Source organism: Raphanus sativus, chromosome 2 (genome assembly GCF_000801105.2).
Source record: "Raphanus sativus cultivar WK10039 chromosome 2, ASM80110v3, whole genome shotgun sequence".
NCBI classification, from domain to species: Eukaryota; Viridiplantae; Streptophyta; class Magnoliopsida; order Brassicales; family Brassicaceae; genus Raphanus; species Raphanus sativus.
The window spans coordinates 18,259,663-18,286,975 of NC_079512.1; the positions used below are offsets into that span (position 1 = coordinate 18,259,663).

At 30.6% G+C, this 27,313-nt stretch overlaps 3 protein-coding genes across 7 annotated transcripts; all 3 read right to left on the minus strand.

The window, feature by feature from the left end:
- Positions 1–1,214: 1,214 nt before the first annotated feature.
- LOC108834255 (putative H/ACA ribonucleoprotein complex subunit 1-like protein 1) lies at positions 1,215–2,374 on the minus strand. The gene is made up of 4 exons (XM_018607596.2): positions 2,144–2,374; positions 1,820–1,968; positions 1,627–1,742; positions 1,215–1,532 (listed from the first exon to the last, which is right to left on the minus strand). The coding sequence occupies exons 1-4, from the start codon at positions 2,298–2,300 to the stop codon at positions 1,370–1,372; spliced, it is 585 nt and encodes a 194-aa protein (XP_018463098.1). The 5' UTR covers positions 2,301–2,374; the 3' UTR covers positions 1,215–1,369.
- An 8,908-nt stretch (positions 2,375–11,282) lies between these two features.
- On the minus strand, positions 11,283–15,850 carry LOC108832663 (casein kinase 1-like protein HD16). The gene is made up of 17 exons (XM_018606126.2): positions 15,580–15,850; positions 14,639–15,060; positions 14,433–14,558; positions 14,275–14,348; positions 14,117–14,186; positions 13,967–14,022; positions 13,812–13,883; positions 13,621–13,715; positions 13,393–13,459; positions 13,186–13,315; positions 12,883–13,101; positions 12,663–12,793; positions 12,398–12,572; positions 12,224–12,314; positions 11,988–12,145; positions 11,703–11,891; positions 11,283–11,590 (listed from the first exon to the last, which is right to left on the minus strand). Exons 2-17 carry the CDS (start codon positions 14,996–14,998, stop codon positions 11,531–11,533), a joined length of 2,073 nt encoding a protein of 690 aa, XP_018461628.1. The 5' UTR covers positions 14,999–15,060; positions 15,580–15,850; the 3' UTR covers positions 11,283–11,530.
- Positions 15,851–17,267: 1,417 nt separating this feature from the next.
- Positions 17,268–19,588, minus strand: LOC108840765 (uncharacterized). Of its 5 annotated transcripts, none has more exons than XM_056991674.1 (7): positions 19,435–19,588; positions 19,047–19,132; positions 18,668–18,971; positions 18,400–18,529; positions 18,043–18,164; positions 17,671–17,767; positions 17,268–17,514 (listed from the first exon to the last, which is right to left on the minus strand). In XM_056991674.1, the coding sequence occupies exons 3-6, from the start codon at positions 18,902–18,904 to the stop codon at positions 17,753–17,755; spliced, it is 504 nt and encodes a 167-aa protein (XP_056847654.1). In that variant the 5' UTR covers positions 18,905–18,971; positions 19,047–19,132; positions 19,435–19,588; the 3' UTR covers positions 17,268–17,514; positions 17,671–17,752. The 5 variants fall into 5 exon arrangements, with proteins under 5 accessions (XP_056847654.1, XP_056847649.1, XP_056847657.1 ...); XM_056991669.1 differs by having other exon boundaries at positions 19,047–19,141; XM_056991677.1 differs by having other exon boundaries at positions 17,269–17,514; positions 18,668–18,966.
- Positions 19,589–27,313: the final 7,725 nt, after the last annotated feature.

Consider the following 27,313-nt stretch of genomic DNA (forward strand, 5'->3'; position numbering starts at 1 on the left):
TTCTTCTGAATATTCAAATGGATCCTAAAACATTGACTCATATCCGTGTAGTGAATAAATGCATCGTGAGGTAGTTCTCTCCGACAAAATACGAACTCGCTATCTGGATACATGCAGGAGTCCAGTCTTTACCATTGAACCACGATGATCCGTTCATAAGGTGAACCCAGAAGAGCAAATAACGCACTCACCTCGGTCTCGCTAGGAAAATCTACCTCAAACTCTCCGGTGACTTGGAAATACTTATGAGCTTAGTTAGGCTGCTTGACTTTTTGGGGACATGTTTTTCCTAACTTTGGAGTTCCTATATCTCTCTTGTGCCAAAAAAAAAAGAGTTCCTATCTCTAAAAGAGTTCAAGACTTTTTGTGGACATGTCGTATTTTATATCGGTTTAATTTGAGATTGAAAAAAAATATTAATTTATCATATTTACTCATTTAGAGTTTTCATTGTATCTTCATTAGTACGAACTTTCCTTTTTATTGCACCAGTTTCAGAGAAAATTTTGAATTAAACTATTTGAATACGATGATATTTACAAAAAGTAAATGTATATGAATAAATATTGACAAAAATGTATATGAATAAATAGATAGAAAAAGTGAGGAAAGTCTGCAAGGGGTTGACCTCAACTACCACTCATGTAAATGTATTATTGTATCCTGGTTCAGTGTATGATACAAGTTTGTCAACGCGAGCAAATACTTTGATACAAAGTTGAGGGACATCATGAATTTATTTATACCAAAGTCACTCACAGAGAAAAGAGGTTGACTCAAACCCATTGAGGGATTTTGTCATATGATTACTTTGATAATTCTTAAATCTCAACATGTGTTTAATACGGATGCTATGGCTGCACTATGCAATAGACTGATAGTAGTAACTTTTTATAAAAATAATAGAAGAAACCTGTTGAGACAGAGATTATAACATGTGTTTAAAATTGCACAAAAGATTCCTCTTTTATGTTTCTAGCATTTATCATGTAATCCTTTTTTTTATGATCTCTTAGAAGATAGAAACAAGTGGAATAAAATTTTCAGTTGATATGGACAACATTCATAAGCAGACTAAAGATTCCTTCGTTACGTGTAAATAGATGTTGAAGCCGAGGCTATTATTAGGCTGCATCATATATCTGTGAAACTTGTTAATAAGAGTCAATCTCTAATCTTATTCTCTCTTCTACTTATGAATTAAGAGATTCTCGTAAGTTGAAAGATCTATTTTATAACCAGAGTATGTAACAAAACCATGGAACTCTCTGATAACTGATCAACATTTTACTACTCAGTTGATAAAACCAAAAGCATCAAAAACCAGGAACTCGAAAACAGGTACTATGCTAAGGCTATAATATAAAGATTAGTATCCTCTCCCTCGGCTTCTGGGGAATCCTTCACGGCCTCTAGGAGGACCTCTGTTGGTGGAGAATCCTCCACGGCCCCTAGGAGGACCTCTGGAGGAGAATCCTCCACGTCCCCTAGGAGCACCTCTGCCTCTCCCACGAACTCCTGTAGATTGTCCCCTGCAAGAAAAAAACATAACAAGACTCTGGTTAAAGATTTGTACAAACACTTGAACACTAAGAATTGGTGACTCAACAACACAAAGATGCTTACTTGGGTTGAGGAAGGAATTTTGATAGAGGAAAAAGCATAAAAGGGTCGATGTAGAACTTATCCCCTTCGGCATATGAGGTAGCTACAATACCTTCCATCATCTTGATAGAAAACAACTGAAAAAGGGAATCAACTATTACTATAAGTAAGACTAGTCAACGAAGAAGGCCACAGAGAGAGATGAAACACATACAGATTCATTCATGGGACCAAAGATCTCATCAACGTTGCCAATCTTAGTCTTGTTTTGTAGGTAGATTGGGGCATTAAAGCGAGGGATTTTCTCTTGACAAAGCTTGGTCACAGCCTCACCCTCACAAGCATGAAGAAAAGTTGCAACTTCTGTTATATATACCAACGGAAAAAAAAACTTGTCATAACATAAACTTCAACTCACAGATGAAATCTAACAAAGGGATAAGACATTCATTCGTCAAAGCTGAGAGCTTTGTTAATAAAGTCTTCAGCTTGAACGGTAAAGCAAAGAACAAAACAAAAGAGAGAAGAGAAAACGAACCAACGACTTGGCTGGGAGGTCCTTCGTCACGCGAACCACCACCAAAGCGACCACCTCCACGATTGCCTCCACCAAAACGTCCACCACCACCTCCGCGTCTGCCGCCATCTCTTCCGCCCCTTCCTCTGAAGCTCTCGCCGCCACGTGGTCCTCTCATCTTTTTGATATTATTTCTTCTTAGCTACGCTCTGATCAATAGGGTTTAAGGTTTTGTGCAGAGGTGACTTGTTGAAGAGGATTATAAAAAAGGTGACTTCTAGGGTTTTCAGCAATCACAGACCGGTTACAACTAAACCGGTAATTCAACCGTGCATCGAACCAGACAGGTTAAAAGGCTTTTAACGAATTGACAACATATTAAGCTAAGCTTGCTTGTAAACCACGTAGTCTTTTGTTGTTATAACCCATACTAGATTTTGACCCGGACTAGATTTTGATCCGTCTTTTCTAAGTGAGGATTTATTTTTGAATTAAAATATTTTAAATGAAATTTGTATATAAGATATTGTATAAGTTTTGACATATTTATTCGGAACTACGAACCGAACCGTACTAAACTTAAAAAATGAAACTGAACAGAATTACATAAATAATAGACCATATCATATATCTCTAGCACAAATAAAAATCAAACCAAATCGAGAACTAAATGGGTACTTAAATTTTCAAAATACAAATTTACAAATATTAAGTATATTCAATTTATAAAAAACTGAATATCCTAAAAATAGTATTTATAAATTGAACTACCCGAACAACAAATCACCTGAATGTTTTCTTTTCCAAAATAGTAAAAAAATATTTGAGTTATCCGATATTTTTATCCAAAAAACTGAATTACATGATATTTAAACTTATCTGATAGTTTTATCTATAAATCCATAATTACCGGAAAGCCAAGAATCAAACCAGAACTAAGTTAGAGCATTCTTTTTTTTTCATATTACCCGGTTTTCTACTGAAACCAAACCAAAAACCAAAATAAATTCCATATCAAAATTTGTAAATAATTGAACACTTACTAAGAACCAAAACTCCAAATAATAAAATACCCAAACCAAAAACTGAAGAGGACGAATAGCGCATATACATTTAAATGGTGCGAAGAAAAAAATATTCTATCTTTTACATATTATTTAACTCTTCTTTAGTAGAAGTACATATATAGTTTATAGATGAAATAAGATATAAGTTATGTTTTTATATCTGATATGGATCTACGATCAAACATGCAAAACCTAGTGGCTATATATAATTAGCATTGACCTATGTTCTTCATGTAGCATTCTATTAGAGATTCTACCAACTGATATGTTTATAAAAATTCTAATAACCCTGAAAAGATAATGGTGGATCCGGTAAAACACAGAAATATTATAATATTTTTTTAATAAATTAGTTAAACTTCTCATATACTCTATAGTACATAAACTGAAAAATATTGGATTTGTCATATAAAGTAAATGCATTGTATTTATGTTATGCATTTCAAACGATAAATTTTATTATTACAACTGTAATATAGATAATTATATCTTTTCTAGGCGTATATGATGTTTTAGACCTATTAATAAATTAAATTTATTATTGCTCAAAATGAGTTTTTAATGGGTTATAGATACAATGAATTAAATTAATGGATAAATATAGTTTTAAGCCTAAAAACTAAAAGACAAAATTGAGATTAATAGAAATTAAAATTTCTTTATAAATGTAAGGTATTGTAAAAAAACTGACGTTTTCGTTAAAAAAATAGAAATGTTTCTGTTTGAATAGTATATATGTTGTTATAAAATGGTAACTATTAGTGTTTCGATATATTAAAATTTAGGTGTAAAATTATTTTGATACGCGAGATAATACCTTCATATATTATGTTAAATATAATAACGTAGTTGTATGACTTTTTCTACGTTTATCAAGAATAAATTTTAACATATGTATTTTGTGATATTTTGGTTTATACATAGGTAATGACTGATGACATAAACATGGATCTGGATACATTTTGATCGTAAGTGATTAAATATATGGTTGGTCTGTTATTAGTTATTTCTTTCATATATTATGTGAAATAAATAAATATTGTTGTATGACTTCCAAAGTTGATTTATAAGGCCAACTTATTCTCTTCTTTTGGTAAAAGGAGAGCTGTAATTTAACTATTAACGATCGATTAAGAAATAAAACAACTAATGTTCGATTAAGAAATAAAACAAAACTAGATTTTAACTCGCGCTTTGAAAGCGCGGAATTGTTTCTTTTGCTATTTCTTATATTTTTCAATTTATGTTATTATTTGTGAATCGTTTTTATTATTTTACATATGCATAAAAATTATGATGGGTTTAGTATATATTGAAAGTAGGATTTTATTTATATTAGGTTCCACTATTGTGACATAAACGTAAGAGTGCTTAATACTTTTTTTAATTTAAAACCTATATAAACAACTAAAAATATTATTATCAGATTTTTAATCTACAAATCATTAAAATATTTTGTTGTCATATTGTTTGGTGTTTTTTTATCAAAATATTATTGATACAATGGGAGAGGATATATTGTTAAGATAATTTAGAAATAAAACATATATTGCAAAAATAATAACACACATCAAAATGTAATTAAATACAAACTTGTATATAAATAATATAAATAGAAGTCATTATATAGCTACATATATCTATACAATTTAAAAATATATAAACACAATGGCCACTCCAAATACAAAAATATAAATACCTATTTGTTTGACAAAAGAAATAAATTCTCACATATACTTTTTGCCAAACACTTTTTTGCATTACACATTTGCTTCCAACACAGTTGTTTTTGATAAAAATTTGTTTAATCATGTTTATGTTGTTAAATAATTGGTCTCAGAGCCGGCCCATTTTATGTTTGCATCAAACTAGTGCACAAAAATGATATTATTTTCTCTTTCTTCAAAATCTTGATCTACAAAAATCTATGTTAAAAATGATAGTAAAGACAGTGGTAATTTAAATTATTAGACTTAGGTTTGTACTTAAAGTAGAATCAATGTGCTTCAATAATGCGTTGCATTTATGATTTGCTTAAAAGTAGGAGACTGTCATTGGTCTAGAAATATGTGGTGAATAATTAAAATAACAATCCAAAAAGTCAATGACATTCTCCTGTAAATAACTTGAAAAATCAAGGAAAGAATACTATTAGGAATTTTGCTTTAATATTATAGATTTTAATTTTTATATATTTTTATTTAAAAAGCATTGGCATGCCTTGCATTTTTTTAGTTTACTTTTAAAAGTTAAAAACTGAAACAGAGTAATACATCATATAGCATGTCTTGCATCAATTAAATTTAGTTTTATATTTTCTTACGATAAATGATAGAACTGGGTAAAATATAAGGATCCGAAAATCCAAATGAAACCTGATCCAAAAGATAGTACCAAACCCATATGAAAATTGATTAATACATGATTGGATATACAAATTTAATATAGGAAAAACCAGATTCAAACCCGACTCGGAGAAAATATTTTGGGTATTCTAAAATGATGTTCTCACTCGAAACTTCCAAATAAATCCAATTTTAATTTTAGATATTTAATCATACATTATTTAAATTTATACAGTTTATGTTATTTTATTTTTGAATTTTGAGAATTTAAGGTATACTAGATTTTGACCCGCGCTTTCAAAGCGCGAGTTTATTTTCCTTTATTTTTTTTTAAATTGACAAATATTTAGTAAATGTAATATTTTCATATATTTGTTTTTTTTTTATAAAATACTAAAGCTTTTTATCTTTCTTTATCGTGTTTCATTTTAAATGAGTATAGATCTGAGCACAATATCCGGACCTGAAGAACCAACCCGAAACCGACCCGAAAATCACGGTCCCGAACCCGATCAGACCCGGGATAAATATCTGAATGAGTTCTTAATTTCTATATCCAAAGAACCGGTCCCGAGCCCGATCCAAAATTTTATAATACCCGAATAGGGTATAATTTCAAAACCCGAAAAACCCGATACCCGAAAGAACCGATCCGTACCCGAATGTCCAGGTCTAATGAGTATTTATGTTTCTAAAATTAAACTTTATTTTTAATAAATCCCCTATATATTAATTGAGAAACATTTGAAAAATTGTAACCTCAATTTTGTAATAATTAAATGCTTAGGTGTTATTCAATTAGATAGTCAATTACATTCAATTGAAAAATAAGTAGGTCCACATTCGATTTTTATATGTTGCTAGATACATCCGTTGGTCAAACTATATGATATGATGATATGATATGATATTTATAATAGAAGCATTTATGATTGTTCCACTAGATATAATTACTATTTTATTTTATTTCCTTAAATAAAACCTACGAAATTACCATAATGACTAATATATATATATGACAATTAATGTTTCTAATAATAAAGATTTGATAACAATTTATATCTCCTCCATCATTTTTTGTTTCATTTTATATTATTAAAATAAATTAAATAATCGAATTAGCTATAAAATTAAAATTTAGATTTTTTTGTATATGTTATATTTTGAATTTTTAAAAATGACAATAAATGACTAAAACTATTAAAATTATTATGTCAAAAATTAATGATCAATGGTTTAACACTTTTATTATAAAAAGATACACATGATTTTAAACCCACATTCGATTTTTATATGTCGCTAGATACATTTGATTTTTATATGTCGCTAGATACATTATTTGGTCAAACTATATGATATGATATGATATTTACGATAGAATCATTTATGATTGTTCCGGTAGATATAATTACTATTTTCTTTTCTTTCCTTAAATAAAACCTACGAAATTACCATAAATGACTAATATATATATATATATATATATATATATATATATGACAATTAATGTATCTAATAATATATATTTGATAATAATTTATATCTCCTCCATCATTTTTTGTTTAATTTTATATTATTAAAATAAACTAAACAATCGAATTAGCTATAAATTAAAATTTAGATATTTCGTATATGTTATATTTCGAATTTTAATAAATGACAATAAATGACTAAAACTATTAAACTATTATGTTAAAAATTAATGATCAATGGTTTAACACTTTTATTATAAAAAGATACACATGATTTTAAAACCATATGAGTAAAAAGTATCATTTAATAATAAAACAAATAAATATATAGATTAAACTATATACCATATAAGATTACATAAATATTTTAATTTCAAAACTTTCAGTGAGTTTTCAAGAACATTTATAAATTATAAACTTATTAAATTTTTCACATTGAAAATTTTGTTATCAATGATTTAAATATTTTGTTATAAAACGATATAAATGATCATAGAACCGTATGATTGTGAAGTTTCATTTAATAAATAACTATATAAAATATAATATATAAAATATATTATTCTTAGAAAAGTAAATTGGTCCATCTTAACTTATATTACACTTTTTATTAAACTAACTATCGAATTGATAAATAATGTACAAAAACAATCTCGCACTTTCCTTAAATAAAAGCTATGAAATTACCTAATATAATTAACGTATATATGAAAATTAATTATTATGAATAGTGAATATTTGATAGCAATTTTTGTATCTTAGTTTTTTTATTTTATATTATTAAAAGATATTAAAAATCACATTAACTATATAATAAAAACATTTAGATTTTTCCTTATATGTTATTTTTTGAATTTTTCAAAACGTTTATAAATTATTAGAAATTTGAATATATCACTTTGAAAATTTTGTGATCAATAGATTAATTTGTTTTGTTATAATAAGATACAAATAATTATAAAATTGTATTAACATGAATTTTTATTTTATAAATATTCAAATTAAATAATATATATATATATATTGGATGCATCAATTTTATTCGTTGAGTTGAAAGCTTTGAAAACTATGTGAAAGACTAAAGTCAAAGTAATTCAATTTTGGAAATAATAAGATGATGGTTCTAAAATCATTAAAATAGTTCTCAATGATGTGAAAGTTAAATATTAAAAAATTGTAAAACATGTTTTTGTAATAAAAATGACTTATTGACCATATTACAGTTTTTATAGATATAAACATGGTGATAAAAAATTTAAGCCCAAATTGATCAGACTCATCATAAATTCAAAATAGATTTCAGTACACGATTACAATTACAAATGTCCAGCCCGACATATTTCCTATATACCGTATAACATCTTTAAATTAATAATCAATAAATTAATATACACTAAAAATCTATATAAATTAATATAATTTTATAATCCCAAATTGAGTTTTTGGTTCAATTAGTATATCGATAAATTAATGATCTCTATAAATTAATAAAAATTTATAATTTTGGTGTAGTCCTAAAATTATTAATTTATAGAGGTTTCATTGTATATATATATTAAAGGAGAAACAATTTAAGAAATTTATTCACACTATAATGGAATGTGGCAGTCTCACAATTATTTAAGAATGAACATTCTCACTCTAATAAATTTTTTCACACTCTACATAAATGTGTTCAAACTATGTATTTTATGTTTTATTTTTAATATAAAATTCACATGTAAGGTTCCAAAAATATGAATTTAAAATCCAATTCTACGATAGGATATTAATATATGATAAAAACAATCTAAAACCAACTAATATTCAAATTAGGACTGTTCAATATGCTAAACCGAAGAGTATCGAACCGAACAGAAATAGATAATATGGTTTTGTTTTGGTATATACCGTCGTAACCAAATGGATGTAATTTTATAAAAACCGTAGGATTTGGATATGGTTTGATTTATAACCGATTAAACTGAAACATGTAAATATGTATATATATATAACGACGCATGAATATCTATTTGTTATATGAGTTGAACCATAATTATAATTTGTAAATCACTTGAATCACTTGAATTATAGTTAAGTAACAATTTACTGCAACTGAGGCTTCTTATTTTCTTAGTATTTCTTTTTTGATATTTTTGCTTTATTTTAACAATAACTAAATTGAAGTAAAGATTATAAATTTGATCAACAATTAGTTGAAATTTTTTACAACTTTTTTTTCTTTAAACAAACAGAACTGTGTTCAATCGAAAACATATTAATTTGATGAACATTAAATATGGAAGAATATAAAAGCTTTTATTTCATGCTTCAGTTTTGTCTTTTATTTTTATTTTCAAAATTTAGAGCTTTGATATTAATTCTAGATTTGATTATTTTATTAGATGATAGAAGCATTTTTTTGTTTTTTATTATTTTATTTAAATATATAATATTTTTTAATAAATGACTTTTTGACAACATGACCTAAAATTCGTATAATATATAATATGATCTCAAACTAAATAATTATTTTTTGGTATAAAAACAAATAAACTGAAAACCGACGGTATATAAACCAAATCGAACCGAAGTAAATATGGATTTAGAATAGTAGTTATATTTTACTAACCAAAATACAATAAAAACCGAACATAACCGAAACCAACCTGATATCTGGATTGAGTACTCCTAATCTAAATGAAACCGAACTATTGTTTCATTCTCCAAAATATAATAAAAATAACAACTTCATCCCGCGCAAGGCGCGGATCTTATCCTAGTTAAGTTGGTATAACTCTAATAAATTCATTTTATTATGTGGTTAATTTTTTAAATAAAAAAATTATATACTTTTAGTAAAGATTTTTACTTTTCAATGAAAAAATTCAATTTTTTATGAATGCTTAAATTATATTTAAAAACATAATAACTAAGTGATTAATTTTTGTTCACTACACAAAATATTAAGAATGGTTGAAAAAAAATATTAGAACTTGGAGAAAAAATAAGAATTAGATCTGATTTCTTAATCAGCCCAAATGGCCCAAGAGAGATCTGATGTGGACAGTGGGCTGGATTCAAAAAAATGACCCAATATAGATATGTTATTTATATTACTTGATTGCCCTTAATAAAATATACAATGTTAGTAAAGAAGAGGATATTTTTAGTAAAAAAGCCAATATGATCCTGCTTTAATAGTATAGATTTAAACTCGACGTAAGATAGTCATATAATGAAATCTTTTTCAATCTTTAATTGCATTAGGTTATTAACTTTTATTAAAATATGTAGAATTTTTTCGATTTTTTTAATTGTAGATAAGATTCTGAAAAAAAAAATCTTTTGTTTATTTGGAAATCACATTTTTAAAAATTTGATAGTTGCTAAAAACCTGGTCAAAATGATATTGTTTAAAGAAAATATTTCGTTTTCCATAAATAACTTATATTGGGGAAAAGGAAGAATTTAATTTTGATCATATCATGCATTTAAAAATACTACTTTTGATTTTGAACTGATTATATTAACTCTAGAGGTGATGAGACTGAAATCATATGTTCCATATGCATTGGCTGAACTCTGTGCAATTTTATATACACATTTTTCTTCAAAAACATAATGTAAGGAAGAGAATGACTTAGCAAAAAAAGTGATTGAGAGATCATTTTTACGATAGTAAACTATAAATAAGTATATCAATAGTATGTGTTATTATTAATGTAAGACCAATCATTTAGATTGCCAAATAGCATAAGTTACCTTTTGTTTAATAGTCCAAAAGATATTCTCGTTGCTTGCGTGCATTTATTATTTTCTCTGATAATTTTTATTTTAAAATTGTCTTGTTTTTAATTGCTCGAATATATAGTTGGAAAAAATATTCAAAAGAAATAAAAAAGGTAGTGACATACCATTGTAAATAAATTGAAAAAGTAAGGGCAGAATCCTATTAGGGTTTCTGCTTTAATAATATAGAAGAGCAGTGGTTAATTTAATTTATGTAAGGATCTCACAAATTGTGTTGCTATAATAAAGACAAATATATTTTTTCAGAATGTTTCTCTTTAAATAGTAGAAATAACTACATGGTATGTATACTTGTGTTTATACATATTGAACATGCTGGATTCAATAATTTGAGTTCAAGTAGTCCCATCATTGGTATGTAAATCCAAACACATAGCCCATATATTTCATATATGCTTCCTCTTATGAAGGTTTAAGTTTGGTTTGGCTTTTTCTTTCCTCTCACTTAAATCAGACGCTAAAGAAAAACAAAATAGGAGACGCATTGAACAAGGCAAATGATAACCACACTTTTTGAATGCTTAAAAACCCTCAAATCTTTCTATTACTAAATTCCATTTTCTCGTTTCTATCTTTCTTTTTGTACTTGTGTACATACATTACCAAGACACATCCATTTCTCATCACAGGCTGCGTCTGGTTCTACCATTTTGATTGGTATTGCGACTCTTAAGCAGCTCCATTTGTCTTTGGCTTTCTAACAGAACATATGATGTTGAGTGTGTGTGTGTATCAGCACACTGTTCTGCCATAGCATATTGATGCAATGTACAGATTTTTCGCCCACTTGTCCTGCAAAGAAAAACAACCAACACATCATCCCAGGTTCTAATTTCAGTATATGGAAACAAAACAAAAGCAAAAAAAAATATCCAGTCTTTGCACAAACTTAAAAGAAACAAACCTTGACATGAGTACTTGGAAAGGCAGTAGTACGAAGAGTCTCTTGAGTTTCATCATTCAGTTTACGCTTTGGTATGCTTAATATGAAAGCTGCTTGATCTGCAGTTGCTGCCATTGATGTTATTCTATACCCACTCTCCCACCTCCTATGTATTCCATCGCTTGGGTACAAAAAATCAAGCTCCACCACCTTTCAACACCAAAACATATCATTACTAACATTACTAGAGGAAAAAGAAAACACCACACGACAAAACAAAAACTAAATGACAAGGAAAACACCTACCTGATCAGAGAAGCCAGAGTTCTTTGACATTATCACACCCCAACGATTACCAGCAGTTGTCATAGATGTTACATGAAAATCTTCTTTCCATTTCTTATTTATCCACTTGTATGGAAATGAGTCGCTGACTTTGTATGACTGCTGCGTATAACATGTTCCTACCAATTCCACAACAAAAGTCAGCAAGGCTTTGTGTTATAAGGCACGAGTAACATAAAAATTCGAATAACACCAACCTTTTGACATAACAACTAACGAGCTCCCGTTATCCGAACCAGCTATAGAACTTATATAGTAGTTCTTGTCCCACTGTTCCATTATCCACTCCTGCGTAAAATATATAGTGAGTTACTACTAATTTATACTACAAATCAGATTGATTCCTAATTGTTACTAATCGATAATATTACCTTGTGCAGGAAGACGGTTGACAATTCATAGACTTGAGAAGGGAAGCCAGTTCCAGCATCCATAATGAGGGCCCAGAGATTAGCTGATGATGCTACACAGCTAATCAAAAGGCTATCTTCATTACCCTTCTGTATATGCGAGTCCAGCCTCGAGTCTCCAACATTGTAGTGATATCTACAAAGGAAAATTTAAGATTAAACAGTTAGTTAGGATCTTGACTCGTGAAGGGTCGAGACTGTGAAGTGCACATGCAAAAGTATTCACCTCTGCTTCATGGGACGACGAGAGTTATAGACTGAGATCCATTGAGTAGCAGGGCTGCCTATTCTTATTTTCTTCTTTGGCTGTTCATCCTCTTCCAAGTTAAGAAGCAATCTTCCTCGTTTTTGCCCAACCTGTATATATATGCCAAAAGAAGCACTTTCAGAAAATATTTATATAGAGGTCAAGAAAATAAGTATGTGAATGAGAAACAGCCAGCAACCTTAAGAGCACCATCAATTCTAATAGGTCTGGATAAAGCAGATGGCTCAATTAGAGTATCAAAAATCGAAATAAGCTTGGCATAGTTAGGCTCCTCGTCAAACTTCATATTAGTAACTGCCTCGAGGAATAGCTTAAACGGTGGTGGACAAAAACAGCACATCATTTCAGGAGAAGTTGACATCTTTTTCTTGGAGACAAGAAAGCTCTTGTTATCACCCTGCAAAAACAGAAAACAATGAATATGCGTAGCTAACTACAATGAAGAAGCTGTAGAGTCATTGAAAGGAAATGAAAACCAGACCTGGTAACCTTGCCATGGCAATCTTCCCTTGAGGAGAAAAATTAAAGTATAAGCCAATGACTCTAGATCATCTCTCCGACTTCCAGTACGACCAAGATGTGCATTAACACTTGCATACCTTATTGTTCCCCTTCACGCACGACATTATAAACATGTCAAGAACAATGATATAATAAAGGAAATAATAAAATACTCTAATGACAATACCTGAACACATCAGGTTTTTGATCATACTCAACATGATGACCGGAGTGCGAATCTTTCCATTTTGATGCTGAAAGAGAGGAAGATTATGTGAATACTAATACAAACATCGAATAAGAGAAACCATTTGAAACATCCCATAGAACATTAAAGCTACAGAAGAGAAGGAACTAGTACATATATTGATTAAGGTTGCTCAGAAAAGTACATTACAACAAAAAAAAAACTCACCTAGACCAAGATCGACAAGGTAGAGTTTTTTCTCATCTGCTGTTCCAGGTTGACCGAGTAAAAAGTTTTCGGGCTTCACATCTCCATGGACAAACCTAGTTTGATTTAGGGATACAACATGACAGGAAAATCAGATCAATGAAATGTTATTTGCCAGCCAAGAAGGTTAGAAAGAAAAAATTTTCACTAACCCTTTCATATGAAATTTCTCAAGAATAGATATGGACTCAACTGCAATGCACGCTACCATGTTCGGAGACATCCTGCCACATGTCATGACCATGAATCATATGAAAAAAATCTTGCAAAGAGAAAGAAGGTATGGTTTAAGGAGAAGGATGCTTACGATTGCCCTGAAGAGTTCCAAACATCCCAGAGGCTCGGGCCAAGCATGTCCATGACCTAAAATATTTGTTTTTAACACGTTCCTCAATACATGATTAACACGGTCAATCTCAAAGTATTAGTTACTTAAAGTTCAGACAAAAATACATACAAGAATGTAAAAATCTCCTTGACGACCCTTATGATGTACCGCAGGAACTCCATAGCAACCGTTGAGTGTACTTTACAACAAAAGGTGAACACATGAGATAAAAAAGAAGATGATAAGAGAAACTCGGCATGTAAATTAAGAAAGAATGCAAGTCTTACTTGTACACTTGCCACTCGTAAGGTGGGCCAAAATTGCATCCTTTGCTATTTCGGTGCTCAAATTTCAGAGCCACCTGAAAAAAGAATAGAAATAAGTATTTGTAAGATTTGACATTTTTTTTTTTGTAAATCTTTCAGTATGCTTCTTGACAAGATACCTCAATTGCATCAGCACCAATCCTATCGCTGCCACCACTCACTCTTCTCCCCACAAAAACTTGACCAAAGCCTCCTTTACCGAGCTTCCTCTCGGTCTTGTAAACAGGGGAGTTTCCAACTTGTACCTACACAACAAAGACGAAATCAAAACCTTCCTCATATGAAAAAACAACTTGGTGATTGAATGTAATGAGAGATTAGCTACCCTTTCAGGGACAGGAGCAGAGCTGGGATCTTCTTCCACACCCACAGCCTTATCAGGGCTACCACCTTCCATAGCGATACCCTTATCAGCAGCTACCGGTTCACCTACAGCTGGACGAACCTCGCAAGGCTCCGCCTCTAAATCTATTAACCTGATGCCTCGACCTCTACCAGTTGGTCTTGGAGGTGCAGCGGCTTTGGCCAAAGCTGCAGCGTTTCCCCTTCCTCTACCACCACCACCAACACCACCTCTTCTCCTTGTTGCAGGTTGAGGAGGAGGAAGCTCAATATTCTCAGCCTGATCAATGACCTGAGGGTTTGCTTGTCTCAGTCTACGTGCTCCACTTCTTAACTCTGGCATTCTTACTCCATACACAGAGCACTAAAATCTTTTTTTCTCTCAGTGGAAAACGTTAACCTAAGCTGCATCATAAAGAGAAATAGCAGAGTTTAGTTGACCACAAGGTAGAGGAAACAATTTAATTTGGTATTTTTCCTTCAGAATCTACAAGAGAGGACGCCAAAGCTATTGTGAGAACAGGTAACTACAATTGAATAGAATACGAGAATCAATGGCTTGGACTTGGAGCCAACAAATCAAACAGAGAAGCAAAAGCTAATGGTAACCAAATTTTAGACCGTAAAGTTATCAGCTTTTTGGCTCAAAAGAGTATCAAAAATCATCGTTTAATCGCTGAGAACATATTTGATCAAACACCATCAACACAAACCTCTGGTGATTCTCATCTTCACACAAACAAAAAGCAGTAATATTTTATGTTCATCAGAGGAATCAACAGTTTGGATACAGAAAACATATGTTTAATCATCATCCAATAGCAAAAGATCTTCTAGAAAAACACACACGAGTAAAGACTTGAAAGACGAAAACAATCAAAACACCAACAAATCAAAAAACGAGGTGTCGAAAACATATTCTACCAGATGAACGGCTTGAAAAGGAAACGATGATCGGAGTGTGATGACGATGGAATCGATCCAGAAAAACGGAAACTTTTCAGATCTCCTTAGAAATATTCAGAATGAGAAACGGAAGTACGGCGATTTATAGGTTAAAAAACTTTTGAAGCACCCACCCAAAGAGAGACGGAGATACAACTTTTAGATTGATAGATTTAGGTTTATTAATATTCAAGGATTGAAGATGAGAGGATGTGCAGATTTGTACTAGTTTTTTTCTTTTCTCTTCCTTGGATTGATCAACTTTTACAAAATTAAATTCTGCCATATATTTTCTGTAGATTTTTATTTTATTTTCCTTTTTTTTCTGTAGTCATTTTAAAATGTTAATGGTCTTCTTATTGCTGTTTACTTCCGTTTCCGTTTGCTCATATGTTTTTTAATTTATTTAATTCAACACGTTCTAAAGTATTCTCTCTCTCTAGAAGCTCCAACTTCTCTCTAGTTCTTCTCAATCGCAGATCGAGTTCGGTGGCCGGTGAGCATCTTTGCCACCGGTCGCCACCCCCTTTTTTTTTTTGTTTTACTCCGACTTAGTTCGGATCTGTTTTCGGCTTGTCCGATTGTATATTCCGGTCATCAGACTTTTCTTTCCAGTTGTGGATAATAAATTCGCTAGGCGACTTTTGCGGTGTGCGTGTGTTGTCTAACCTTTCACCGTTTATCACTTCAATCCCGTTGATCTATTGACTAGATATCCTGTTTCACCGAATCAACTTAGCCGCTTTTCAACGAGAATCAGTCTTTACCGATTTAGATTAGCCATTTTGGTTTAAAGTAAAGCATCTCTGCTTAAAAGATGGTGAGTTCGATGGATTTATTAGGTCACGTTGAAAGGGATTCAGCAGAGCCGGCGTTTATAACGGTCCGGCAAAGTATCTCTGTCTTCAACCCGATCTAAATGTCCTCTGTTTTAAGTACGGCGAGTCATGGGTCCCTCCGGTTAATTGATCTTGGCTAACGTGAAAGGAAATTGGAGTACAAGATCTAAGCAACCTAAGAAGTTACAGTGGCTGGCGTTAGGTGTGAGTTGCCGCCGGTAGTCTCTTCCTCGCGACGGAGTCAGTGGTGGTTGAGCAAAGGGCGGTGGTGTTGATACGTGTCTCACTTATGCACCAGATACTGCCACGTAGCAGACTAGTATCTTCCAACCTGCACGTGTAAAATATTATGTTAAGTATATTGCAGTTTGTGTTGGGTTTACTGATTTCTTTGTACTCCAGTTTGTGTGATAGCCCATTGGGTTCTCGTTTAATGAAACGAATGTTGACAAAAAAAAAAAAATTCAACACGTTCTGTGACTTGTACCCAATCAAAACGCACGTGTAAGGCCGTCTCTACCCACATACTCTTTCTTCTGCCTTCTTGCAAAATACAAAAAAAAAAAAAAAATTGAATTCACACTTTAATGTAAAATGTCGTTTAGGCATATTTCAAGATTTCTCATATTGTTTTCCAAGTTTGTGAGATTATATTGTAAAATTTTACTATATTTTTTTCTACAAAATTGTTTCCCCACCGCATGTAATAAAAAAAGGAAATGTCATTTCGCTTTCAAGGTCCAACCAAACATTCGCTAAGGCACTTCAATGACAAGGCACATAGCATGAGACCAGTACTAATAAATATTTTTCTAAAGGACTGCATCTCATTTAGTTGTCAAGAGTCTTCGACCAAAAGTTCTCAAACTTTGAAACCGAAAAGTAATTAGTTTACTGAAATGAAAAATGTAAAAGCTTTTTTTTTTTGACGAAAAGAAAAATGTAAAAGTTGACTTCGGAAATAGCATTTGCGAAAGAGTCTATATACATATAATATCTCTTTTATTTCCTATACGGCGAGCTCATCGTCAAGGCAAGTCTATTCAAATGTGAACTCGTTTTTGATCCTTTGAACCTACACAGAAACAATACCATTATATCATCTTCAAGTCAAATGTGAATACGTTTTTGATCTTTTGACACCTACACTGCTACACAGAAACAGTACCGTTATATCATCTTCGGCTACAAAGAAAAACCGATAATCAAAAGACAAGAATCAAATCATTACCATCCTCCTTGACTCTCGTCTTTGGGGGTTTGGAAATCAAAGTAAACATAGGCTCCTTGTTCATACTCATCAGTTGCAATCTTCAGCTCTTTTGCTGCTAGATAAGTAGGTAGGATAAGAGGCCAGCTTGAGATAGTAGCTTGGTTAAATAAACTACAGCTATTATTATTCCGTGTCTACGTAATAGACCACATTCACTATTGAACTGCATATGTGTAGATTAAGTGAAGGAATGACAAAGAAAAACACTCAACACCAACAAAGACATAATAATTTTAAACTTTTCGTTCAAAGGTATCTGTGAATAAAAGCGTATAAGAAGGAGATACTAACGACTAACGAGTAATAAATGTGAGGATAGATCATGCTTACCGAGGTATCAAATAGACCTTTAGAATCACCCTCGCTTGAAATAGCTTTTGAAGCTGTTATGGAAGTTGAATCATCAGGTAAGTTTTGCTGCAGCTGATCATCATTTCCCACATGATCTACATCTGTACACACATCAAGAACAGGTCTCTTACTTCGCTATTATCTCTTTAAAACTGACATAATGTGTAGAACTCCTTCACAAAGTGGGTTAACTTCACAAATAGTGATTAATAATCGAACGATATAAATCTTAGGTTGTAATTTTACCATAGATCATAACTGCTGAACAAAGAAATAGGGTCCTACCAACCATCATGCTCTAAACTACTGAGGTATCCTAAACGGTGGTTTCTTTACCAGCAACATAAGGCTGCTGACCCAATTGTTGAGTCATGGCATTTGATTGCTGCTGCAAGGAGGCAGAACTCATGACATTAAAACCTGGTGCCTGAATTCCCAAGCTACCATGAGGAGAGATGGCAGAGCTCTGCGCAACAGATTATAAAAGATAATCTCTTATTATGATGGAATGTTTTGGGTACCATTTTTCATGTGATTATTCCATAAAATTTATAACAATGGCGCCCAAGAACTGGTACAGACAAGCAAAATAAAAATACGGTACCTTCTGCAAAAGAGGATTTTGCTTTTGTGAAGAAAACTGCTTCTCGTTTCCTCCAGATAGAGAAGGAATGCCTAAGGGGTTACTTTGGCTTTGTTGTACTTTCTGTAACCGCTGGTGCATTTGAAACATTTCTGACGGGAACATTCGAGCTTGGACGTCGTCCCCCAACGGGTGTTGATGGTGCTGAGTGAATGCTTGCACCATTCTTTGAGGGAGGTGTTTTTGGAGGTGTCTCATAATTGCTCTCCGGTAACTCTGTCTTCTCTTGAGAAGTACTCTGATGATGTGTTGGCAAACTTCTGCTCTGAAACAAAGCCAAAATCAAGAAACATAAACAAACAAAAAAAATCTTTAACCAATGGGATTTTAGAATACTTACCCGAACTTGAGATGCTGACGCTGCCACAGAACTCTTCATGCTCAGCTAAAGCAATGCTTTAAGATAATCCATGAAGACCTCACTACCTAGATTCCCTAGCAAATCAACCATAATTAGCCTAGGAGATTCACAAACACCATTAACATAAATTCTCGACGTTTCTGTTAACGGAAGGGGTTCGAGAATCAACAACTAAGCATGAAGGCACCAAAGCAACTTACCACGTTGTTCAACCAATCTCTAGTCTCTGACTTTGCTTTCTCTTTTGGGTCCTATTAGATATAAAGCAGACACAATCAGTAGCCAGACTACCAAAAAAGAGAATTAAGTACTACGTATATCATCCAACCCAGACGTGGAGAAATGCTTACAGTTTTAGGTTGCTGACCCAGAGTCCTTCCTTAGAGAAGGCTTTTGTCTTGGTCTCTTTCTCACAGATCTTAAACCTCTCCATTTCTCGCTCAATGAGCTTCCGAGCTTCAACCAGGGATTGCTCATATGATGCACTGATCTAAATCAAATGACAGACATTGTGCTCAGTGGAGTCTACAACAAATAGGTAAATATGATTCTTCACATCAGAACTACATATCAGGTATATAAAAGTGATAAATGATAATAGAGATGAAACTACTCCATCCAGCTTTATGAAACCAAATAAAATAGCTAGAGGGCAACTAAAGGTATGACAAGCAAAACCACCGCCACAAACGAATAAAAAAAAAATTCTTCAAGTTCCTAGGAAAGCTTAAGTCATACGATGATAGACTGTAAGTCTGTAACCTTACCTCATTGAAATCATCACTTAAGACCAGCAAAAAAAAAAAGAAAAACAAAACACAGCAATAGAATATGGTTTGGAGGTGCAGTCAAAGAGAATGCAAGGGCATGGTATCTCATTAGTCATATAAAAAAGGCGTAGAAGATGAAGAAGAGGACTCACCTTTTTTTTCATCTTTGATCTCACTAGACTGAATCCAAGTCTTGGTCTGGTCCCTATACCGCTGCAGCTTCTTGATTCCCTTCTTCAAATCGGCCTCAAACGTTTCCATTTGGTTAACATTATCCGTATCATACACCTGAAACACCAAAAAAAGTGCGGGGGTTTGTTTGACCTCTATCCAAGTAAAAAAAAACTTTTTATCTGCTTCGGAAACAAACATTCTTCTCATATTCCACTGCATAAACAACAAACATGGAGCTCCATACTGAGTTCCACTGGCAAAATTCACTCACAAAACAAACAACATGAAATGTTCTAACTCACAGAGATCAACTCATACAGAACTCAATTATAAACTAATGATGATGGAATCGTACACATTTGAATTTGAAGCTATATACAATAGATATTCCTGCATTCTCCATATAATCAGATAATGAATACAATGATTGATGCCAGTAAACGCGTACCTTGTTCCAGATTCTGTCGAAAACATCAACTCCCATTACTGTCCAACCAGAGAAGAGACTCCGGAAATTATTAGCTCGGAATGTTCTGCTGACAGTATTAGGTTTTCTTTTTCCGTTGATTTAATTGGTTGATGATAGGAATAGGGTTTTCACTTTCACAGATAGAGGAGGAAGAAGACAATGATGATGTGTAACTATCGTATGGATTGATTGGATCGTTGATTATGGAACAGAATCAGAACGAGTTGAAGAATACGAGTTCGACACTGACTACCCAAAATTGAAGTATATTAGCAGCCTCTTTGGTAACTTCTTCCATGTGTGATTTTTTTTTTGTTTTGGACTGTATTTTAATTTTTTATGAAATATATTTTCCCTAACATTTCATTAAGAGTATTTAGAATATATTGTTGTCTAACAATTAATAATAGTCAATCGTATTTTTTTTTTGATTTTTGAATTCATTCCTGAAAGTATGCAGCACAACATATTATGATGTTCTTTTAAATAATTAAACTAAATTTTGACATGAATTAATATTTTGTAATTGTTGTATATAATTTATGAATTAGTTTATTTAAGATTTTGTATAAATATTTTATATAATTTCTTTTTTAAGCCTAGACATTTACTTGAATCCAAAAAAAAACAAGATCGGATCCGGGTCTAGGAAAATGTACATTTTGGGTACTTTTTCGACCAGGGGATCTTGGTTCAGACGGATCCTACCCAAAATCTGGTTAGATATCCAAAGTACACAAAATGTTTTGTATACATTAGGTATATATTGGTCTTTTGGATGTGTTTTCGGTGTTACGGATATTCTTGTTTTTTAGGTAAGTTTTCAGGTATACTTTCAGGTTTTAGGTAAAATTTTAAATTTTTAAAAATATATTTCAGGTATTCAGATAAAATTTTGGGTATTGTCGATTCTCGGATTATATTTGAGGAAGCATTTCAAATCTTTTCGAGTATTTGGATATATTTTGGATATTTATTCGGTTTTTAGTTATTTTTCAAGTTTGAGATCATTTTCCAGATTTTTAGGTACTTCTAATCTTTTTCAGATCTTAATATCTGAACCGACCTACACCTGCTACATACCCAAATATTACATGCATTCTATTGTAGTTGAATTATGATTCTGAACCGATCTGGACATGAAAGGAATCGACCTAATCCTGAATTAAAAAAAAAATCTATTTGAGTCCAAATGTTTAGGAACCAAAAAATCCAGATAAAAAGGAAGCGATCCGAATATCTGAATATCCAGGCCTATTCTCTCATTATATTTTATGTGTTTCATAAGAGTTATATTTGTTAAATTGATATAGTTTAAGATTTACTCGGTAGATTCTTGAGAAATTGCCAAAAATACCATTTTCATAGTACCACTTTTCATGTTTACACTAACCACTTTTACCACTACTTTTAATGAAGGGTTTAGATTTGAAGGTTTAGGATTTAGGGTTAAGATTTGATGTTTTAGGGTTTAAAGTATATAGTTTAGGGTTTAGAGTTGAGGATTTAGGGTTTAGAGTTGAGGATTTAGGGTTTATAGTTTAGACTTTAGGGTTTAGGGTTTAGGATATTGAATTTAGGGTATATAGTTTAGGGTTTAGGGTTTAGAGTTGAAGATTTTGGGTTTAGGGTTTAGAATTGGAGGTTTATGATTTAGAATTTGGGATTAGAATTTTGAAAAGCATATAAAAACAAAGATATAAGAGTTTTTACCATTTTAATAAATATGGTATTTTTGAAAATGTGTCTTTCGTGGTGGTAAAGATGAATAATGGTACCTTGAAAGTGGTATTTTTGAAAATTCCCCTAGATTCTTTTAGCTAGTTCAATAGAACATATTTGTTAGGTTTTTGATAGTTTTGAAATTTATTAATATTTTTATAATACTTTTTAATAAAATTAAGTTAACGTAAATTTTTATATATATAATTTTGTTTTAACATATGATTTACAAAACTATTTTTTAACTTTGTTTTTCTTAATATTTGAAACTATATAATGTAAGATGACATAGTATACTATATTTGTTTAATGATACAGTATACACTAACTTATTTAATAATTAATATATAAATAATTTATAGAAGAAATGTATCATATAAAATGAAGAGAAAATATAATAAAATAATAGGATTTTGAACCATGTTTTTGGATGATTATATTAAATATATATAGTTAATTTTAATCAAGAAGTGTAGACAATAAAATAGCATATATGGACAGGCTGCATATATGGGAATGCACAAGAGGGGTCGAGTTACCATAATTTGATTTCCTCTAACTTCGGTAACAAACTAACGATAATAATTAATAATATCACGTGTATTATTAGGGTAAGGAATAAAGTTTGGGTAAATATATAGTAAAGGCCTGACTGGTATAACCGCAGCAGTTGCGGTTGCGATTGCGGGAGTTTACGGGTGCAGGTGATTGCGGTTTTAAGCATTTTTCAGAGTTCTGTGACTGGTATAACGGTTAAAAATTGTTGCGTTTGCGGAACTTTTATGACTGGTAAACTACCAAACACAAAACTGTTAAATAATAAATTAACAATATTTACAATTTTATATAATTAAAAATCATAATATTAGATTAAATATAAAATTTATATTTATAAAATCATATTATTAAATTTTTTAAAATTATAGAAAATATTTTGGTTTTAAATTTTTATAGTATAAATTAAAATATAATATGTATACATTTTACAATTTATATTATTTCAATTTAAAAAATTTATTGGATATTTTTAATATGTTTATTTATTTAATTTTTAAAGAAAAAAAAATTTACCTTCCCGCAACTGTCCACAACCGCAAACGCTAGCTGAAACCAGTTTTTGAATTTAAGAGGTTCAGAACGGTTTGAAGCGATCATAGCGTTTTCTGTGATTATTTCGAAACGCCAACAGCCGCTATAAACCGCAAAAGCTGCGTTTGCGGGTAGTAGTGAGAAAACCAGTCATACCCTAAGTAACGCATTGTTATAAATGTATAAGGTAAGACTAATAAAACTTAAATCTAATAAAAATACACAACAATCTTTTATAAATAGATTTTTTTCAGAAATGTTTCATTTTTAATAGCATAGATGATTCCTTCCTAACTGTATATGATATGTTCGTGTGTGTATGTAAGATTTGGTGATAAAAAATAAGTAAATATAATATAATATAATATAATATAAGCAAAGAAAATATTAAATTAAAAATTTAGCGTAATACTATTATTTGACATAAATGTAAAAAAAAAAGTAAATATATAAGATAAGAAAAATAAACAAAAATAATTATATAATACCAAAAATAGAAAAAATAAATTAAAGATATATTTGAAAAATGTATAGTAAACTAAATAATAAATAAATACAGAATATAAAATACAATATTACATTAAACATATATAATAATATTAGAATAAAATAAACAATAAGTAAATATACAAAAATTGAAAAATTACATTAAATATCTAAATGAAAAATTTATAGTAAAATAAATTATATGTAAATATAATACAGGAAATAGAAATATTACATTAAACATCTATTGTAATATTACCATTTGATATAAAAGCATAATAATTAGAATAATTTAAAACACAATATAAAATAAATAAATAATAAGTAAATATACAATATAACAAATAGAAAACTACATTAAGTATCTATCTGAAAATTTTATATTAAAATAAATAATAAGTAAATATACAATATGAAAAGTAGATATATTATTAAAAATATCTATCATAATACTATCATTTGATATAAAATCAAAATAATTAGAATAAGTAAATATATAATATAGGAAAAATAAATATACAATATAAGAAATGGCAAAATACATTAAACATATATCTGAAAATGTATAATTTTACATTTTTATTATTTCCTAATATTTTTATAAGTGAATATACAGAGATAACTGAAATATATAGCTTTCGAACGTAGGGGTTATCAACTTTCGCATAGGCAATACAACCAAACACTCGTATATGCTCCATGTTTGGTTTCCTTCCCTTGAATGCTTCATAAGGTGTTTTCGATATGAGAGTTTGAGTCGCCACATGGTTTATGAGATAAGTCGAATGCCTTCTCCCCACATAAAATTTGGTAGCTTTGTATGCTTGAGAATGATTCTAGCATATCAAGGAGAGTCTTGTTCGCCTCTCGATTACTCCGTTATGTTGAGGTGAATAAGGTGTTGTTAGATGTCTTGCTATTCTATACTTCCGGTAGAAATCTTGAAATTCTTTTGATATTAACTCTCCTCTTCTGTCCGTTCTAAATGTTTGTATCGAGCTGGAGACATACTTGGTCTCATACATGGAGACTTTTTTGGACCAATTACCCCTCCTATTCCATTGAGAAAACGGTACATACTTTTCCTTATTGATGATCACACTAGATATATGTAGTCAGTTCTTTTGTCAGAGAAAAGTGAAGCGTTTGAAAAATTCAAGATCTTTAAAGCTTTGGTAGAGCAAAAAACTGGAACCACAATCAAGCAAATTCGAAAAAGGGATAAACAAAAAAATCTCATTCCATCTTTTTGAATTTAGGTGATGAAAGACTATTACAAAATTTTAAAGCACAATCATCAATCAAATTAGAAAAAGGGATAAACAAAAAAAATCTCATTCTATGTATATACATTCCGGAAGACAAATGATTGTAGTATATGGTTTGATGCAAATATTATTTCAGAAATTGAAAAAAAAAAAAGAAAGAGACAGTAGAAAAGAAGCGATAGAGATATCCTCATCTGATCTGGATACAGAAAAAGGGGAAAACAAAAAAGAACGGTTAGCTTTGCTGTGCAAGTTTCGATCTAAAAGCTTCGCTTGAGAAAAAAAGCTTCGCTTTAAATGGAAAGTCCTGATATTATGCGCATTGAAATATTGCACATATTCATGTTTTTTTCCTTTTCCCAAAATTTACTGTTCATTCATTTATAAATGCAGTTCTCATAATATGCTAAAATCATACAAAAACAATATCATAATAATAGAATATTAGATTTTGATCCGCGTTTCGAAAGCACGAATTTTTCTTTGGATCGTAAACAGAATTTGTGAATTAGTATTTTAAAATTAGCGTACAATATTATGTCACAAAATCACTAATGGAAGAAGAGCTTTTAAAAAAAAATATATATAAGTTAAGAATTAATTTATATAAAATTTTGTATATACACTCTTATATAACATTTTTAGGTCTTGACATTTTACCGGAGGATCCGTAAAACCAAACCAAAATCAATCTAGAAATATATCTATGGTTTGGGTCTGGGTCTAGGGCAAAGTTGATATTTGATTTTTTCTTCGACATGCAGTCTCTGTTCGACTGGGGATCCTATCCGAGATCCAATTGGGTATTCAAAGTACCTTAAATGTTTTGTGTATATTACGTATATTTGGATTTTTCAGATATGTATTCGGTATTTTCGAATGTGTTTTCGGTACTATGAATATTTTTTAAGTTTTTGGTCCAGATTTCAGATTATAGTTTCGGATATAATTTCATTTAAAAAAAATGTTTTGGGTATGAGAAAATACTTTTAGGTATTTAGGTTCCTTAGGTCAGATTTATAGTAATCTTTTGGTTTTTGTAAATTTAAATATTTGTATATTTACTTGTATTTTTGAATTTTGGTTTTATTATTTTTAGGTTTCTGGGTACTTCGAGTCTTTTTCGAGTCCTGAAAATCTCAATCCAATTTGGACCCGTTTCATATCCAATAATTATAGGTCGTTTATAGGTATTTGAATTATGGACATGGACCCTCAAAAATCTACTTGAATCCAAATCAGAAAATTTAAAATTCGTATTTATGTCCAAATGTTTAGGATCCGAAAAACCTAAGAGTGTAACAACCTTGTATAAGTAGATTATTCAGAATGATCATATTTTAATAATATATGTTAAAAAGATATAAATACATGTTAGTTTTTCAGAAGATATACATACATGTTAGTTTTTCATAGGCTTAAGCATTTCACTCCCACAAAACTCGAATCAGAATATACCAAAATTACATGTTCGGTTCAGTCAAGTCTAGGCTAAAATACTTATTAGATAAAAATTTCACCTACGGGTCTTGTTTCGGGTCTGTATCCTACCTGAGATCCCATCAGATATTTGAAATTCCCAAAATTTCTTGGATATATATGTTATATTGGAGTATTATATTATATTTTTGGTATTACAAATTATTTTTTATGTTTCGGGTTAGAGATTGCAGTTATTGTTTCGAGTTTAAGGTAAAATTTTACATTTTTTAAAATATAATTTGAGTAAATATTTTGGTAGTTTCGAGTCCTCATATCAGATTTTGGATAAATTTTTGGGTATTTAAATATTTTTAGTTATTTTTGCATTTTCGAGTCTATTTTGAATATCTTTATGTTTTTTTGAATCTTAAAAATTCGAAAATACCATAACATACACTCGAATACCTGAATTAAAGCTTGCATGTTATTATTATATACTTTTTGGAGTTTTTGATTTTAAGAACCACAATTCGATAAAAGGAACAATATATATATAATTTTAGTATATTAGAATACATCATGAGACATGTTTAGAGATGATGATATTTTAGTATATTGGATTTATACATATGTATTAATCTTTGGTCCATTTAGTGTACGTCCAAAAGATGATTTAGAAACTTGGTACACCGAAGTTAGTCGAGTAATAATTAAAAGCTAAGTTAATCGAGTACTAATTATAAGCTGTTAGGATTAATTAAATGCACTAAATGTTATATAGTTAGAGAAATTTAAGATATGAGTGAAAATAATAAATTAAATGAAGATGTCCAAATAATATTGCCT

Bases quoted from the DNA above. Each gene is read 5' to 3' on its own strand.
- LOC108834255 (XM_018607596.2), bottom strand. From the start codon at position 2,300: ATGAGAGGACCACGTGGCGGCGAGAGCTTCAGAGGAAGGGGCGGAAGA. The intron at 1,969-2,143 runs GTTCGTTTTCTC...TATATATAACAG, and splicing joins ACCTCCCAGCCAAGTCGTTG to AAGTTGCAACTTTTCTTCAT. The intron at 1,533-1,626 runs GTAAGCATCTTT...TTTTTCTTGCAG, and splicing joins AAATTCCTTCCTCAACCCAA to GGGACAATCTACAGGAGTTC.
- LOC108832663 (XM_018606126.2), bottom strand. From the start codon at position 14,998: ATGCCAGAGTTAAGAAGTGGAGCACGTAGACTGAGACAAGCAAACCCT. The intron at 13,102-13,185 runs GTCTGGTTTTCA...CTGTTTTTGCAG, and splicing joins TGCCATGGCAAGGTTACCAG to GGTGATAACAAGAGCTTTCT. The intron at 11,892-11,987 runs GTAGGTGTTTTC...TGGTGTTGAAAG, and splicing joins ACTCTGGCTTCTCTGATCAG to GTGGTGGAGCTTGATTTTTT.
- LOC108840765 (XM_056991674.1), bottom strand. From the start codon at position 18,904: ATGAGACACCTCCAAAAACACCTCCCTCAAAGAATGGTGCAAGCATTC. The intron at 18,530-18,667 runs GTACCGTATTTT...TCTGTTGCGCAG, and splicing joins AAAATCCTCTTTTGCAGAAG to AGCTCTGCCATCTCTCCTCA. The intron at 18,165-18,399 runs GTAAAGAAACCA...ATGTGTGTACAG, and splicing joins TCAGCAGCCTTATGTTGCTG to ATGTAGATCATGTGGGAAAT.